Source organism: Patiria miniata, unplaced genomic scaffold (genome assembly GCF_015706575.1).
Source record: "Patiria miniata isolate m_02_andy unplaced genomic scaffold, ASM1570657v1 HiC_scaffold_5, whole genome shotgun sequence".
In the NCBI taxonomy this organism is placed as follows: Eukaryota; Metazoa; Echinodermata; class Asteroidea; order Valvatida; family Asterinidae; genus Patiria; species Patiria miniata.
Window position 1 is genome coordinate 29,457,004 of NW_024037072.1, and position 16,605 is coordinate 29,473,608.

A 16,605-nucleotide genomic window follows, 5' to 3' on the forward strand; every position below is an offset into this window, starting at 1 on the left:
TGCTCTATAAACAGAAAAGTTGTTTGTGACTTACACTCCTTGTTTGGGTTCCTTAGCTGGGCTGAGTGACGCTGTGGTGGTGGTCTGTGAACCATCAGCATAGATCTTCTCCCAGTCATAGGGGTCGGTCTCCTTGATACCTTTCCTGTTCATGCAACGGTCTAGCAAGGAGTGTAGGAACTGCGGGCAAGAATAGAAATATTCATCAGTTAGAGGAGCAGTAATGGGATTGTGACAGTTGACTGGACCAAATCAAAGTATTTGCAGTAACACTAATAGGTAGCAAAGTTGTAATGAAATCCATCACGTTAGGTCACGGACACAACTTGGCAACAGACACCATTTGGGAACAGACACTGATCGGGAACAAACACTAATCGGGAATGGACACTAATCAGGAACAGACATGGAACAGCCTGGTTAATACAGCCTGGATAGAATACAATGGTAATTCAGGAGAAACTGAGTTCAGAGAGATTTATCAAGGGAACTCAGCTTGTTCCCACTGAGAAATCCTCATGTTCCAAAAAAATGAATTCCACAAGGAAGTGAACACATATGAGTTTTGAGAAGCTCTCTTTACACAATGAACCAATACCTTGTAGTCAGGCTTGTCTTGATACTGTAGACCCTGTATGTGTTCCAGAAACTGCTTGAATTCTGACGGCATGTGCTTCAACATGGATCGATGATCATGCTTCTCTTTCATTAAGCCTACTTGCTCCTGTAACAGGAAAAGGACAAAAGTCATCAAAGTTTTCATTTTTTTAAATTTGTTGTGGCCTTTGAATGCATTGTATTTTACTGATCCCAGAGAGGGCCAGCTTATAGTCCACTTTGTAATAATAACAATCATAATAATACCAAGTATTTATATGGCGCTCTACAAAGATCACAGCGCCTCACAATAAACAGCAAACAGATACAGAAAATTACAAAGAAATTATATACCAAAAAACAGCAACAACTTAATCATACATTGGGAAATGTTTTGAGTAGGTGCTTGAAGATAGCAGGAAAAGCCGTTTCCCTGATATCAACTGGCAGTTGATTCCACAATTTTAGGGCAACAACAAAGAATGAAATATCACCATCCTTCTTGTTGGAATGAGGAACAACCAGCCGGGTGACATCAGAAGATGATTTTGTACATGACAAACTGACTGACTGACTGACTGCCCTTGGTGAATCAGCCTGATTGTTAGCTGTTAAAGAGAGCCAGGCAGTGGTTTTTGTATAAGATTCCCCAGTAATAGGCTCAATCCTGCCCACTATGTACACCAGGCATGCCAGATGCATGAAAAGACTTGCAGTGAACAGCCATTGTGAATCAAATTGAACAGAATGTTGTGTGGTTTGGGACCAGCTTTACTCAGCTTGCCTCGTCTTCTATTAACCGGTATCCAGTTGCTAGTTATAGTCAAACAAATAAACTTAGTGTCTTATAAAGAATTGTTTGTTTGTTTTATTTCCCCAAATCTGTCGCTTACATGTAGTTGCAAGACATTCAACAAACATTCAAATCCCACTTCATACAATGGCATATGTGTGTCTCCATCAAACTCTTTCCACAAAACAGAATCAACCAAGCAATGTTTGACACTGAAGGAGAAATAATCAACAGATATTGTGCGTAATTTCTCTTTCAATCATGTCATAATAAACCAAAACAATCAGAATTATAGAAGTGAATATCAAACCAGAAACTAGATGTTACCTTATCTTTGATCTTCCTCCATGGTAGTTGTCCAATGACAAATTCCACCACCATGTAAAAGAGAGACCACAAATCATCATGTCTACCCATCTCCTGTTAGCAAAAACAAACACTGTATAAGTGCTCATGCAGATGACATAGAACAACAGGCTACAAACAAATTATAGAAAAAGCTTTGAAAACAAATTTGGAGAAAACAAGACCTGCATTTCATTTTTACCCTTGATTCCACCAAAACAGATCAAGGGAAATATATGTCACTACCCCCCCCCCCCCTTAACTTATATTTCAAATCAAGGAAAACCATTCATAATGCTTTCATTCAATGTAAAATGTAAGGTATTTGTTCTGCAGGTATTTGTTCTTTACATAATTGAGAGCAACTTTAGTTTGATATACATGTATATGTTTTTCTTACCTTGTTCTTGTGTGCATTGACCGATGCATATCGGACTGTACCTCTGAAACCAGCTACAGGTCTTGGCTGTGGGAGTAGACAGACACATTCACATCAAACATGATGGGAAAAAGACAAATGGTACTGAATTCCTGAATTTCTATGAATGTAGGCCAGGAAGAGCTTTTATAACAAATTATCATTCAAGAATCATTTAATACCAGAAAACTGTCCTATATTCACAGTGAAGTTCTGTAGATTTACTTATGAAGGTTTGTTTAATAGCCAAAGGTATTGTCATATTTTCTTGACCTTATTTCATGGAGACAAAAGTTTAGTAGTGAAGTGATAAATATTTCGGGGGGGGGGGGGGGGGGGGGGGGTTGCATCATGGAAGACTGGGATAACATTTCGTGTTCAAGACCTGCAAGTTTAATATGAACTGTACCAAGTCACGTTTTGGACCCTTTTCGACTTTATGCCATTAATTTAATTTACAGAATCATGGGGGAGGCTGACACCCCCCCCCCCCCCCACGGCACTCACATCCCGTCACTTTACAACTGCTAGAGTTCAATAATATAGATACATGTACTTACTGTTCTGACTTGGCCCTGTGAGTTAGTGTACTGCCTGGAGAGACCAAAATCCAACATGTAGACCTTCCTACAATTACTGGAGAGACGGCCCATGGCAAAGTTGGACTGTAGATGACAAGAAGGAAAAGAAATACATGTACATGTAAGATACGTGTGTAAGATTTGATGACAGATGAAATAGTTTTCTTGCTCAGTAGCCATTTTGTTTTTGTTTGTTTTTTCCTGAACAATTTGAAATATTTTACTGCAACCAACAATTGGCAATGGGACACTTTACTGAATAAGTTGAGGCAACTAAACTAACTTATGGAAATACTTTCATTTTTTCTGTGAGGTCAAATTCAATTTAAAAAGTTTCAGACTTGTGTACTCACTGGTTTGATGTCTCTATGTAGAAAGCCCACATCATGTATACTCTCAATGCCTTCCAGTATTTGCACACCTAGACGTAGCGTAGTAGTCATGCTAAAGGTCCCTCTAGGTTGACTACGACGTAACTCAGCCAGATTGGAGCCTTGTAGTGACATGACTACATAGTTGAACTGATCATTACGTCCACAGCCAATGAATTTACACACATGGTCCTTGCCTGAAATCAAAAACAAAATATTATCCATGCTTGCCCTAAAAAAACAGGGTTTTTTCTCCTGGGGAGCTATCAAATAATTACAGCAAATTTGAATGTTTAAATCTTCACAAAATTTCAAACTTCTCCTGAATTAAAAAAAAGTCTTATTTGGCTGTAAAACCAGTTCACAAGATTTTGAATACTGGGCTTTGCCCTTCGCCAATGTATTTACTCAGTGCTGTCCGATGGCTTGCGAGAAATAATTCACAAACTACCGGTAGGACTCAGGTAGGACTCGAACCAACGACTTCCTGCTTACTAGTACAGACCTCTGAGCAAGGCAAAACCCAATATCAAATTTACAATTTAAATGATTCAAAATTAAATCAAAATTGCACTAGTTTATTTCTTTTCAAACCAGAATGAACTGATAACTACATGTAAATCCAATTTGAGGTTATTCATGTAGTCAATGTATTCTATGCCTAAGAGGAAGGAATACTGGACTGAGCAACTGTTGTCTACCTTGCAACTTCTTGAGGACAGCCACTTCCATCTTCAAGACTTGTTTTGGCTGAAGGGCTGACTCCAGCTTGAGAGCCACTGCCTCCTCAAGAACTTGATCCTGAGCTTCGTAGATTTCACCTTGGGGAGAAGCGAAGGAAAGATATGAACATTTGAATAACAATGTCAATGAATATACTCAGGTTATTTTTGGATATTAGCCAAAACTAAATGAGAAAATGTAATATCAATGAATCTGACACTGTGACTGTAATATGATCCAGCAAGTGTTGAATTATGAGACCACTGTACACTGTGGTGATGGCATAAAAAAGGTATTAAACTTGAACCAATGTTCATTTACCGGTACAAATATTGTCTACATTTTATGCCAAAATCTTGAAGAAATCGAGAAAATACAATCATGCAAACATCCGTATTTGATGATTTAAAATAATATTTGTATTTGAAATTCCTAAGAGTGAATTTTTATTAAATGTACACATTTGCAAATTACTGATTTCTATCGTAACACATATTTCATCACACAGTACGGTACCTGAACACAACAACTTGTTAGTGTGGAGGGCTGCATTACCAGTGGGTCTTGCATTACCAGCCAACTCAATACATGTATGCACACAAATTACTGCAAGCAATTAATGTACTGAATTTATAACGGAACTCACCGAATCCACCACCACCCACTTTTCTGGTCTGAAATAAAAATTAAAAAACCAAATATTAAAACTCATCAGTGAATTATCAACTTGATTTTCATCCCTTTGGATTTGGATAAAACAAACTTACTATGGACAATGTTAAAAAAAATTAACAAGACAACTGATGACCTTTCCAGTGATGAGTACAATGTAGCAGCATCAATCAATTTCTCGCAAGCATGACAGTATTTATGGCCGTGTTATTCAAAGTAAAAAGAAAACAGACAAAGAAAAGTACTTGGATCTATTTGTCTGTACAATTTAGTATACATGAACAAAGAACTTACATGTATAACAAACTGAAGGTTGGCTCATGAAAGCAAAAGCAACAAACTGAAGCAAAACTCATGGAAGCAAAAGCTAAAGGAACTTTCCATGACATCATCAATAGTAGGTAATGCACCAGTACATGTACAAAAGTCGTTCCAACAAATTTCCCGTATTAATAAATGTACAAGAATGCTGTGGTATAAATTACCAGTTTTTTTGGGCAATTTCACGTGAAAGTGGACATGGCTGAAAAGTGGAACATTTACAAAACATCGTGAGAACTTCAAGAATCACAAGCTCAAATATGCTATCAAATTAAAGGGAACAGCAAAACCTTTTATTTGAATGGTGTGCCAGTGAGTTGGAATGTGGTAAAAAAAAAACAATCCAAAAATTATTTTGGGGCTAAATGTTTGGATTTTAGGTAGTCCTTTTGGCATCTTGTTTTCACATGCAAGTGTTGTGACTTTTTGTTTTTAAGGCACACAGAATGGTTCATAGTTGATTTTAGTACAAAAGTGTATAGAAAAGCTGTCATTTTGTACACACTTGTATGAGTAAAACTTTGGTCATTCCGTAACAGTCACTCCATAATGCTTAACTGGTTGACATTTTTTTTCTCATGTTTTGCATACGTACATGTACATGTACCGGTACGGAACATGTACATGTACTCAGTACATGTACATGTACCGGTACATGTGCATGTACATGTACATATTTTTTACCAATCTTCAAATGAATGGTACCGGGGGTAGCAATGCTACAGGAATACAGAAAGACTATGACTATGCTCAAAATATGATTGCTTTTTGATATGCACAAAGTTTGAGTGATTTGTTTGAGTGATGTGGCCTAAACTCACGTTCATACTGGTATTGTGTCACTCCGTAACAGCAATAAAGAAAATCATATTTCATAAGTATGATTCTTCAGGGTTGGAAATTTTAAAGTTATAGAGATTGAGTAGCAGTAGTTGTCATAATGTACCATTTGTTTGTTGACAAATATTAAACTGTTTATAAACTGTACTATAGTTACCCAGTGAACATGTTATTCCTAAAGAATACTTGAATGGCAAATTACAAAGCATCAAAGTACATGTACATGTACATACCCCCGGTACATGTACGTGTACATGTACATGTAAACATGGCAGGAAGAATGAACCCCAAATGTATAGAATGACCCAAATGTAAACATACAAAAAGAGTAAAATTTCTGTCAAAGTCACATGCTTGTGAAAAAAAAAAGTACTTTTGAAAGTACCCAGTGAAATTGGTGGCCAAATGTAGCTTTATATTTGGGCATCAAATCATCAGAAGAAACCATAACTGTGTGTCAGTTTTTATGAGTACATCCTTGACAGTAATTTGGTTTCCAGATCTGACATAATGGAGAATCATTTGCTTGTACCAGTAAAAAAAAACAATGGAATTCTGCTCATAAAAATGTTCATTCTACATGTACATGTAAGCTGTTATGCAACATTTTTATGACCTTGTTTATCCAATTATTTTTATCTTTACAACAGGCCCCACAAAACATCAGACCAGCCAAGGTTTACCATTGTGTTTACATGTCACCAACATTTATACAGCGTACAGATATAAATTCTCCTCGTATATTACCATTACACGTAGCATAGTCATAAGGCATTCATACGTTGTGCACATGTATATTTGCAGTGCCTTGGATGCTAAACTATGCCAAAGATTTCACCCTAAATGCTATCAAAGGTTGGCAACTTGATTTGCAGCCAAAGGGATCAACTCAGATGTACATGTATGAGAATCGATGTTGATGATTTTTGTTTTGTTTTGTGTGTGCGTTTTGTTTTTTCTGAAAACAGGCAGTTCAATACAGGGCGAGTAAAAAAAAAACCCCAAATGTCCGGACTATTGTTTTATTGAAGTTCTGCATGTAGCACTTTCAAAATCTAGGACATGAAAGCCCACTTCAAAAGCTTTCTTTTAGTACCTTTTCAATTTTGCTGAAAGAACACTGAACTTTTTTGTGATCTGTGGACAGAACCTTAAAATGGTGGTTGTGTTTAAAATTCCGTAACTTGAATTTGAATTATTCTTGTACTAAAAGAAAGCTTATGAATGGGGCTTTCAAATCGTTGATTTTGAAAGTGCTACATGCAGAACTTCAATAAAACAATGGTCCCAACATTTGGGTTTCCTTCTTTTTTTTTACTCACCCTGTACATTGTACATACATACACATACTATGTACATACATGTAAGTCAAATTGAGTAGTCATGGTAGTGACTGAAAATGAACCATTTGCTCTTTTAAATTTCCATAACCAACCAGTACTGTTCCTACTGTAGACAAATTCATTTGACCCTAATGATGTAAACATACATGTAACCTACCCGGTATGTATGATCTCTCAAAATTCCTGGTTTTAATAGTTCAACATACCGGTACTCCGCCGGTACATATGTACACAAGACTGTGCAAGCATGGCAAGTGAAGACAATATCGTTCCCAAGCATTTAGCTGATTTCTTGAAAATAATAAGGATACATGTACATGTGTACAACCAGTTGAAATCTTATGTAAACTGAAATCTGTTGTTTCTGACGAGATTAAAAAAAAAACTGAATGTAAATGTACGGAATCTGTTCAGATGAGGCTGTCAGTTCTATCTACAATGTACATGTATGGATACAATGTACCGTACCAAAACAAAAAGGACACATTTGATATTTACAAATGTAAGTGTGCACTACGCACTTGCATGTGGTTCCTGAGTTTTTGAAAGCCATATCAGTCCTATGGAGTTTTAAGGTGGCCAAAAACATGGTGGAGGTGCTAGAAAGACACAATTTCCCTAATTAACAATACTGGTAGAAAACTTCTTCATAAAATTGTCTAAAACAGGGCAGGTCCTAGCTGGTCTTAATGGTGTGGGGTATGTGGGCGTGCTCAGGCATTCAAACCGTGGACGAAAAATGCCTGAGAACAATTTAGAGAACGTCTGCGATTGGGGTCGTGTACAAAACATATGGGAGTCTTCCTAAAAAGTTGAAGTACAAACAAAAGAGGGACAATAGGACGTCCACGATCGATGGTGTGAATACGCCCGTGTGTGTATGAGTATGTAAACACCGGCAATCTCGGCCCAAAGGACAAAAGGGTTAGCCTCACAAACAATACGTCCAAAATTGACCGATAGTCCAAGATTGAAATTCATGTACAAAACCAATGAGAGCTGTTGCTGAAAAGTTAAGAGTTTAAACAAAGGAAGAGGATTAGGGACAATTGGGGGTCCATGATTGCCGGTGTTTGCAAAGATGTGAGTTTGTTTCTGCATTCAATAGGGGACGTTGAACAATACAGGACAATAGGTTACCCAATTCCTGAGAGGTCCCCAATTTGGAATCGTGTACAAAACATATGGGAGGTCTTCCTAAAAAGTACAAACAATAGCGGGACAATAGGCGGTCCCCGATTGCAGGCAATTACACACTTGCATTTGTTGATGGTGTAAATCAGGGACACACACAAGCAACATCATCGGTGAATTGAGGTCAGAAACCGAATCGAGGACTCCTCAATTGGAAAATGTGTACAAAACTGTTGCAAAAAAGTCAAAGTACAAACAAAGGAAAAGGGAAGAGGAACAAAAGAAAATCCTTGATTTACACCATAAACAAATGTGCTAGGGTGTACCGGTATGTGTGTGGGCAATTGGTGAAGGAAACACATCTGAGCATGGGTGTATGGCAGATACCACACTAAAATTAATTAATTGTTTGCTTTTTTTTCTAGGGGGATCCCGGGAATTTTAGAAATATGGGTCTAGTACCCTGACTCACCACTTTCCAGCGGTCCTTGACAATGGCCCTTCAATGGACCAGGTCCTCGGACATTGCTGCTACATGTACTCCTACATGTCACAATGACTATGGGTCTAGTACCCTGACTCACCACTTTCCAGCGGTCCTTGACAATGGCCCCTGGATGGACCAGGTCCTCGGACATTGCTGCTACTCCTACTCCTACTATGTCTTGATGACTATGGACACATGAGTTGACTTGGGTTGTCTTCACTATCCTCTACCATCCTGAAGAAAAACAATCAGAAAACAATCGATAAATAAATCATGAAGTACAAGTGATGATAATGTCTTTTGCTATTTCCGATCTCATAGAATGTCGTAAGCAATTCAATTGCCTATTTCTCAGCTTGGTGTAGGACTGCAATGCCCCCATCCATTCCAGGCAGGTGAGTGGACAGTCCTCCACTATGTGGTGCATCGTTAGAGGCTCAACGCAATAACAGAGTACAAGAAAATGCAAAAGTATGAGATAATCTTGTGAACATTTTGTGTTTAAACTGTAAAGAGGTTTCACCTCACCCACTTCCGGGGGAAGGCAGCTTCGCTGCCTGTCGAAAGACTCGCACAGTTCACAGGCGAGACACCCCGCTTTGCGAGCAATTGCATGCTTCGGGCGCAATCAACTCATGAACACAAATATACACACATGCACATGTACGTACACATGTACATTATACACCCTTTGAACTTGACAGGGTTGTTGTTTCTGCATGTTAAAAAAAACTCAAAGTTTTGGTTTTCATTTTACAGAGTGTACATACTTTTATGTACATGTACATTGTAAATTATGTACACAATGTACACGGTACCAGTACATGCTGCAGCATGAAGAACCAGATCACTCAGAAATCCAATCATCAGACAAGAGGTTAGTTTGTCCCATCCATATGAATGGGATGCTGAAATGTATAAATCTTCAGCTCCCAGATTGATAAGATGCTCTTGGTATAAATTCAGAGTAGAACTAGAAGATCTCAGCTAGGTAACCAATGTACGTGTACATGTAGCACAGGTGGAGCAAGGGTTGATGCAAGAACAGGGGTCGGGGGAGGGAGGTCGGTCACACGATCACAGTTCACATCACAGACATTTCAGTTAATCAAGTACATCTTCCAAGAACTACACCTACAGAATGCAGTTCCTAGATATCCAAATAACTTACAATCAAGGACAGAGCTGAGATTTGATGCGCTTGTTTGCGTGTCTGCAAACCATCTGCTTCACACTGACCCGCAACTGCACTCTAGGAACCTCTGAAGTTTTTAATTAAATCCGCAAGTCTCCCAATCCTTTTGTGTCAAATCAACAGGGAACAATGCTCAGTCAGAACCTTGAACAATGATGTACCGGTAGATTCCAAGGATGTTTCTAAGAGAGATTCTCATCAGCTGCACATCAGTACATCAACCTCTGAACTGGATCCAAGATTTCATCAGAATTCTTTCCTCAACAACCCAGTAAGATAATCATTTGATGTACATGTACATATTGTCCCATTTTTACTCCTGATTATTCATTAATTCCGCTGTAAATTTCCACTACTCGCTCCTTATTTCCACGGCTACTCTAGACAGCAACAGAAGTGGATTCCGCGACAAAGCGAAGACAGTGAATTAGCTTGAGAATGAAGAATGCAGACGTACATACGTAGCATCGCTGTCTGGAAATCCCAAGACAAATAACGAGGCCTCTAGCATTGGAATACCTCATCTCTGATGGAATATACACAGCTTTATGGGCAATAGGGATAAAACATGAACGGTCGGTACTGTGGCAATAGAAAACAGAAGTGAAACTACCGGTACATGTACAGTTGTATGCTTGAAATAATCATGGTTTCCGGTGACAGTGATTGCCAATTGACATACAACAATGTACATGTACATGTAATAGAATGTTCATGTATAGGCCTACATGTACATGTATGTACGATACATTCATGTTCAATGTACCGGTATCTGTATGCAGTAATAACAACACGTTATTCAAATTTTGTGAATCAACCAAATTGATGTAATGATACATGTATTTACCACACAGTGTAAACTTGAATCATTCTGACTCTACAATGGGCTCCATGCGCCAATCAAAGAGGGCGCCCTTTTGCCTAGCAACGATGTCCCATTTAGCTGGTTGACACGCACCATTCCTTGTGTGTGACCAATGTACACCAGCAGATTTGTACTATGTACATATGCAGATTTGTACTATGTACACACAATGGTACATGGTACAGCCGCGTGCGCGGCAAAATAATATTGCAGTCAGGCAAGATGGCGTCGGTAGGTCACCCCCAACTCAACCTCGTCCCCAGTGCTTACTTTATTTCCAACCGCGTTTCCAATAGTAAACCCTGGATAGGAAACTTTCTTCCTGTATCCTGATTGGATACCGCTATTGGCTAGTAATGGATTTTTATCGTGTACTTGGTGCTATATATTCACAACGTGCAGTACGTGTTTTCGCGATCATTCGTCCACGCCTTCTCGAAAATACTAATTTCCTTTCCAATTTGCTCATATTAATATGAAATATGATACTGCATGTTGTCTTGATAAGATCTTAACAGTTTGATTTCAAAAATCGTGTTTTCGTAACTCACGCCGTGCTCACGCTGCTACGAATTGACTCTGTTTCTACCCCAGACACCGCATACAAAAACAAACGCTAATGTGTAACGCATATCCAGGCACCAGACTGTTCCTCATTTGCATACGTGTGCAAAAATCTTGCACATGCAAATGATCCAATACCAGGGTGAGAGAGCAGGTAGTGGTGGGCGCGTACTGCTCGACACCCTGGGGACGAGGTTGCCCCCAACTGTGCTTTCTTTGCCTGTGAGGGGGTACTTGTGAACGGAGCGGATAGGCCTACGGTAGTGTTCTGTATTTTACAATACATTAATTAAAAGAAGCAAAATTGAAGCATTTTACATGTAAATTCAGCCTCAACATGAGGTCACATTTTAATTTCAGCCTCTATGGATTTAAGTATGACATGTGTACACGCATTGTACATGAACACGTATCGGTCAGGTGGAACGTACACGTATGGGTCAGGACACTCAGCATGCTCAGGTGGAACACGTATCAGTAAGGTGCCTTTCATCAAGTCATTTTTCTCACATTTGTTACAATTAAATGTACATGAATGTAGATTTAAAAAAAAAGCACTGACTCATGCACAACCATCTTATAACATACATACAAGTAGGCCTACATACTCGGAAAACTGATTGTTTTTCTATTAAGCCCTATAACTTGGGTATCAGTCAAAAAACTAACTTTCCCACACAGTGATCAGATTTTCCATAGAAGTGTCCTTGATTGACTGGAAAGACTTGTTTTGCCTGTCAGAGAGTGAAGCTCCAAGGCTGCTGTGTGTATACACAACTCCTCAGAGTGGACAGCAAGGCTTTCCTTTAACCTCTTCATGAAGTTCAGTTGAGATGGCATCCAGCCAACATTCTTGAGATGTTAATAAGGAGGCAGCGCTGAGATGCTCTAGCATATAGAGGGATTCCTGAGAAATAGAAAGCCTGGCACTTGACTTCATCACACACAAACCTTCAGGCTTCTATCGCGAAGGACAGACCCAACAGGCTAGGTCTATCGAAAATCAAGACCCAGTTCAAGTGAGGTTTAAAGGGAATATACATCATTTGCTTTTGCTGTAATTTTCATAAATGGATGGAATTGGGGGGTTGGAAATATATAGCAAATATAGTTACACTGACTTTTTTGAGGTTTTGTGTTTGAAAATGCTATAAAAACCAAGAAAAACGATCATTTTCCTGTAGTCTGGTTCCCTGACTCCATATAAGAAGAAACAGAGCCTTTAACATACATTGGGGAATTGTAAGGTCAGGGAACCAGTCTAGCTGGCTCGTACCCGTTCATAGGTTTGTAATCGATTGCAAACAAGTGTGATGGTCAATTGGGGCCAGTATTTGAAAAAAAGCCAGTTGTTTCCAACGCTGATCGGCCGATCAGCGTTGGAAATTGATACAAAAATACCACTTTTCTTGAAAATGACAGTATACCAGGTGCCATGATTTTACAGGATGCTTTACACTGTCATTCACTAACAGTCCAGCAAGGTATTTCAAAATGATTTGGTAGTTTTATTTTTTGATGTTTGCAAATGTTGTATTTTCCCTTTAATGACGCCACCAAAATAAAAGGACGTCAATTTGTTTAGGATAGAAAATGAAGGGCAATTCACTACCTAACTAATTTGTTTTGTATGCTGTGTGTAAATATGCACATCTGAACACCACATGTAGGATGTATACATACAAAACTTACCATGCTTGTAATCCAAGAGACTGGCAAACTACAATGTAATACATTGACACGCACATAGCATGTGTACACGAGGCCCTCAGAAGAATTCCAATATGTATTTTCATAACCTTACAAGTTATTTCACAAATTCAATTTCAATAAACCATATCTCAAAAATAGTTGTACGTATGTAAGCATCCCAAGTTCTTCCAATATTGCTCCTAAGGCATAAATGGCCCGTCTCATACATGTATACATGTGGATACACTATACTGAAGATAAAATTGAGTGTTGTACTGTGTGTTGTTGCATCGAAGCAAGCCGAGATTCAAATACGTACATGTATTAACTACATGTACGGTCTTCAACACACGCACCCTCCGAAGAATTTAATGTTTATTTCAAGAGGAAATCACAATGATGAAGCCAAAGGCAACATCACTTTGTCAGTGCCAGTACATGTTCATGCAGGCAATGCTTACTGCAATTTCTAAAGTGCACTTCAGAATTCACGTACATGTACAATTCATACTGTATGCTCTTCTCTAGCACAAGTACATGTACATGTTAATTAAAGGGAATAGAACATCGAAAAATAAAACTACCAAGTTTTTACGAAATACCTTACTAGGATGTTGGTAAATGACAATCTAAAGCATCCTGTAAAATTATGGCACCTGGTGTGAAGTCATTTTCAAGAAAATGGTATTTTTGTATACATTTCCAACGATGGTCGGCCGACCACGGTTGGAAAAACCTAACTATTTTTCAACTACTGCTCCAACTTTACACTTTTTTCAGTCCAAATTTTGTTACATGTTCATGTAATTATTGGTTACATGTTCATGAACAGGTGCAGGCCAGCTAGACTGGTTCCTTTACCTTACAATTTTCCGACATCTATAAATTGATCCATTTTATCTTTAGTGGAGTCAAGGAACCAGACTACTTGAACATTTTCGTTTTTCTTGGTTTTTCCAGCATTTTCGTTTTTCGAACACAAAACTTCAAACATGTCAGTGTAACAATATTTGATTTATTATGTGGGCAATTCTTTGGTAACGGAATTACGGAATTTTGTCACTTTGTCAAAGATTATTCTTTCCCAAGAAAATATGTTCTATGCTAGGCAACTAATCTAAACATGGAAAGGGAGCCAAGACCCAATAGAATTGATTGACCGCTGAAAAAAAAAAAATCCCACAAGATTACCCTTTAAGGGGCGGAGCTTAATATCGGTAACGGAATTACGGACGGAGGACAAGCATATTTGAGTTCTTGCATAAATTATTAAAACTCTCTGAAGTTTTGAAATTTTAAAATTGGACACTACCTGTCATTTGTAGAGTTCAGGGTTGTTGTTAACTACAATGCAGAACAAAGTTGAAAAAATAATCACTCTTTTCATAATTTGCATTTTAATCACGGTAACGGAATTACGCCTGGGCGGTAACGGAATTACGCCATAGGTTTACATGTAATAGGTAAATGCAATACATTAACATTGAATTCAACATAAGCTCATCACAATACAAATTTTAGAAGTTTATAAAATGGCACAAGGGGAATGCTAAATGAAAATTAGCAGATCAAAATATAAATGTAGGCCTAAACATGTCTGGGCTTCATTTTTTAGGACAAAGGTCAAGGTCAGTGGCTGCATTGCTGGTTAGCAATGTATTATTTTTTTTTACCGAAAATCAAATTTTACTATGAACAATTGTATTATGGTACTGGTATTTCACTAGTTTATTGTGGAAAATACAATAAAACTGTACTGGGTGGCATCTCTGAGCAAGGGAAGATGTTAAGTTATGCCAAGTAGAAGTACAAGTACAGTCTGGTACTCAACTTTCATATACTTGGTGTGGAATATATTTTCTGTGGGTACCAGACAATGGCTTCGGCAACACATATTTAAAGGGATGTACATCATTGGCTTTTGCTGTAATTTTCAGAAATGAACTATTTGAGGGGTTAGTAAATTAGATCAAATATTGTTACACTGACATGTTTGAAGTTTTGCGTTTGAAAATGCTGGAAAAACCAAGAAAAACAAAACTGTTCAAGTAGTCTGGTTCCTTGACTCCACTAAAGGTAAAATGGATCAATTTATAGATGCCAGAAAATTGGAGGGTAAGGGAACCAGACTAGCTGACCTGCACCCATTCATGAACATGTAACAAATAGCAAACAAAATTTGGACTGGAAAGAGTGTAAAGTTGGAGCAAAAGTTGAAAAATACTTAGGTTTTTCCAACGGTGGTCGGCCGACCACTGTTGGAAATGTATACAAAAATATCATTTTCTTGAAAATGACTTCACACCAGGTGCCATAATTTTACAGGATGCTTTAGACTGTCATTTACCAACATCCTAGTAAGGTATTTCATAAAAACTTGGTAGTTTTATTTTCTGATGTTTGCAAATGTTGTACATGTATATTCCCTTTAAGCATCCAAACAACTATTTTTTAGCATTTTTTAAATAGTAAAAAAGAAAAAGTAAAAGTAAAAACTATTAGTGGAACACCTGATATTTGTAATTGTATAGGCCTAATAGCAAATTAAAGAGGGAACTAATTTAACAAGTAATTTAGTATTTAAAGTTATTGTCCAAATTACATACATGTACATAATCTGGAGGAAGTTTGCATACTTTGTGCATGCGTAATTCCGTTACCGTAATTCCGTTACCGTTTCGTAATTCCGTTACCACTTGGAAAAATGCCAAGAAATTACTATTTTAAAGTTTTTATTTTTCATTTATGTTTATAGTAGGGTCTTTTCTCAACATACATGATTTGAAGAAAAAAAACAAGAAAATGTGTGAAATAAGTAACTTTTGCCATTTTTTCGGTAACGGAATTACGTGCTAATTTTGACATTTTTAAATGAAGGCCTATACTATATATATATATATATTTTTATTTTTAGATTTTTTTGTAATGACCCTGAGTAATGTTAGTAACTTGTAACATCATAAAATAAATCAAATTTTTTCCCTATAATTCAGAAAGTAATACATACACACAATTTTCTTTTTTTACCAAATCTGAACGTTTTTAATCATAAATTGCAAAAATCACTGTTTTTACCAGAAATATGTATTTTTTTTCAATTTCGTTTTTTGAACTGAATTCCCCATTTAATTGAGGTCTGGAAAAAGTACAAAAAAGGTTTAATATGTACATATTTATTTTTGACATTTTTTGCTCTCCCATGGAGAATTGCCCATATACCGGTACTAACCCCTCACATAGTTCATTTCTGAAAAATACAGCAAAAGCCACTGATGTATACATTCCCTTTAACGCTTTGAAATTACATAGAGGCGCAAGCATCATGGGTGATCTATTGAGAGTTTCACATAAATTAAACAAAGGTAAAAGAACGATTGGCCATATCCACAAGCCCTTTACATTCATGTGGTGCATGTATGGACTTGTGGTGCTGCAGAAACAAATGAAAAATGCACAATGAACAATTGAAATATTCCCCATGATACTGCAAGTCATCAACATTTTATGTGATACATGTAGCTATTTTGGTAATTAGATACCGGTAATAATAGTTTTTCCCATTTAAAGGGAATGTACATCATTGGCTTTTGCTGTAATTTTCAGAAATGAACTATTTGAGGGGTTGGTATAATAGATCAAATATTGTTTAACTGACATGTTTAAA

General features: G+C 37.5%; 1 protein-coding gene across 2 annotated transcripts in view; it reads right to left on the reverse strand.

The window, feature by feature from the left end:
• The window catches only part of LOC119741455 (titin homolog), a 36,729-nt gene that overhangs the window by 11,587 nt on the left and 8,537 nt on the right, over nt 1-16,605 (reverse strand). Inside the window, exons 2-10 of one of the 2 annotated variants that reach the window (XM_038217209.1) lie at nt 8,723-8,859; nt 4,475-4,502; nt 3,807-3,926; nt 3,088-3,302; nt 2,714-2,818; nt 2,136-2,201; nt 1,718-1,810; nt 599-724; nt 35-180 (exon numbers count right to left, since the gene is read on the reverse strand). In XM_038217209.1, coding sequence (XP_038073137.1) covers nt 35-180; nt 599-724; nt 1,718-1,810; nt 2,136-2,201; nt 2,714-2,818; nt 3,088-3,302; nt 3,807-3,926; nt 4,475-4,502; nt 8,723-8,776 — 953 coding nt within the window. In that variant the 5' untranslated portion in view covers nt 8,777-8,859. Of the gene's footprint in view, nt 1-34; nt 181-598; nt 725-1,717; nt 1,811-2,135; nt 2,202-2,713; nt 2,819-3,087; nt 3,303-3,806; nt 3,927-4,474; nt 4,503-8,610; nt 8,674-8,722; nt 8,860-16,605 lie in introns of those variants that run through there. The other variant, XM_038217210.1, reaches the window with a different exon arrangement.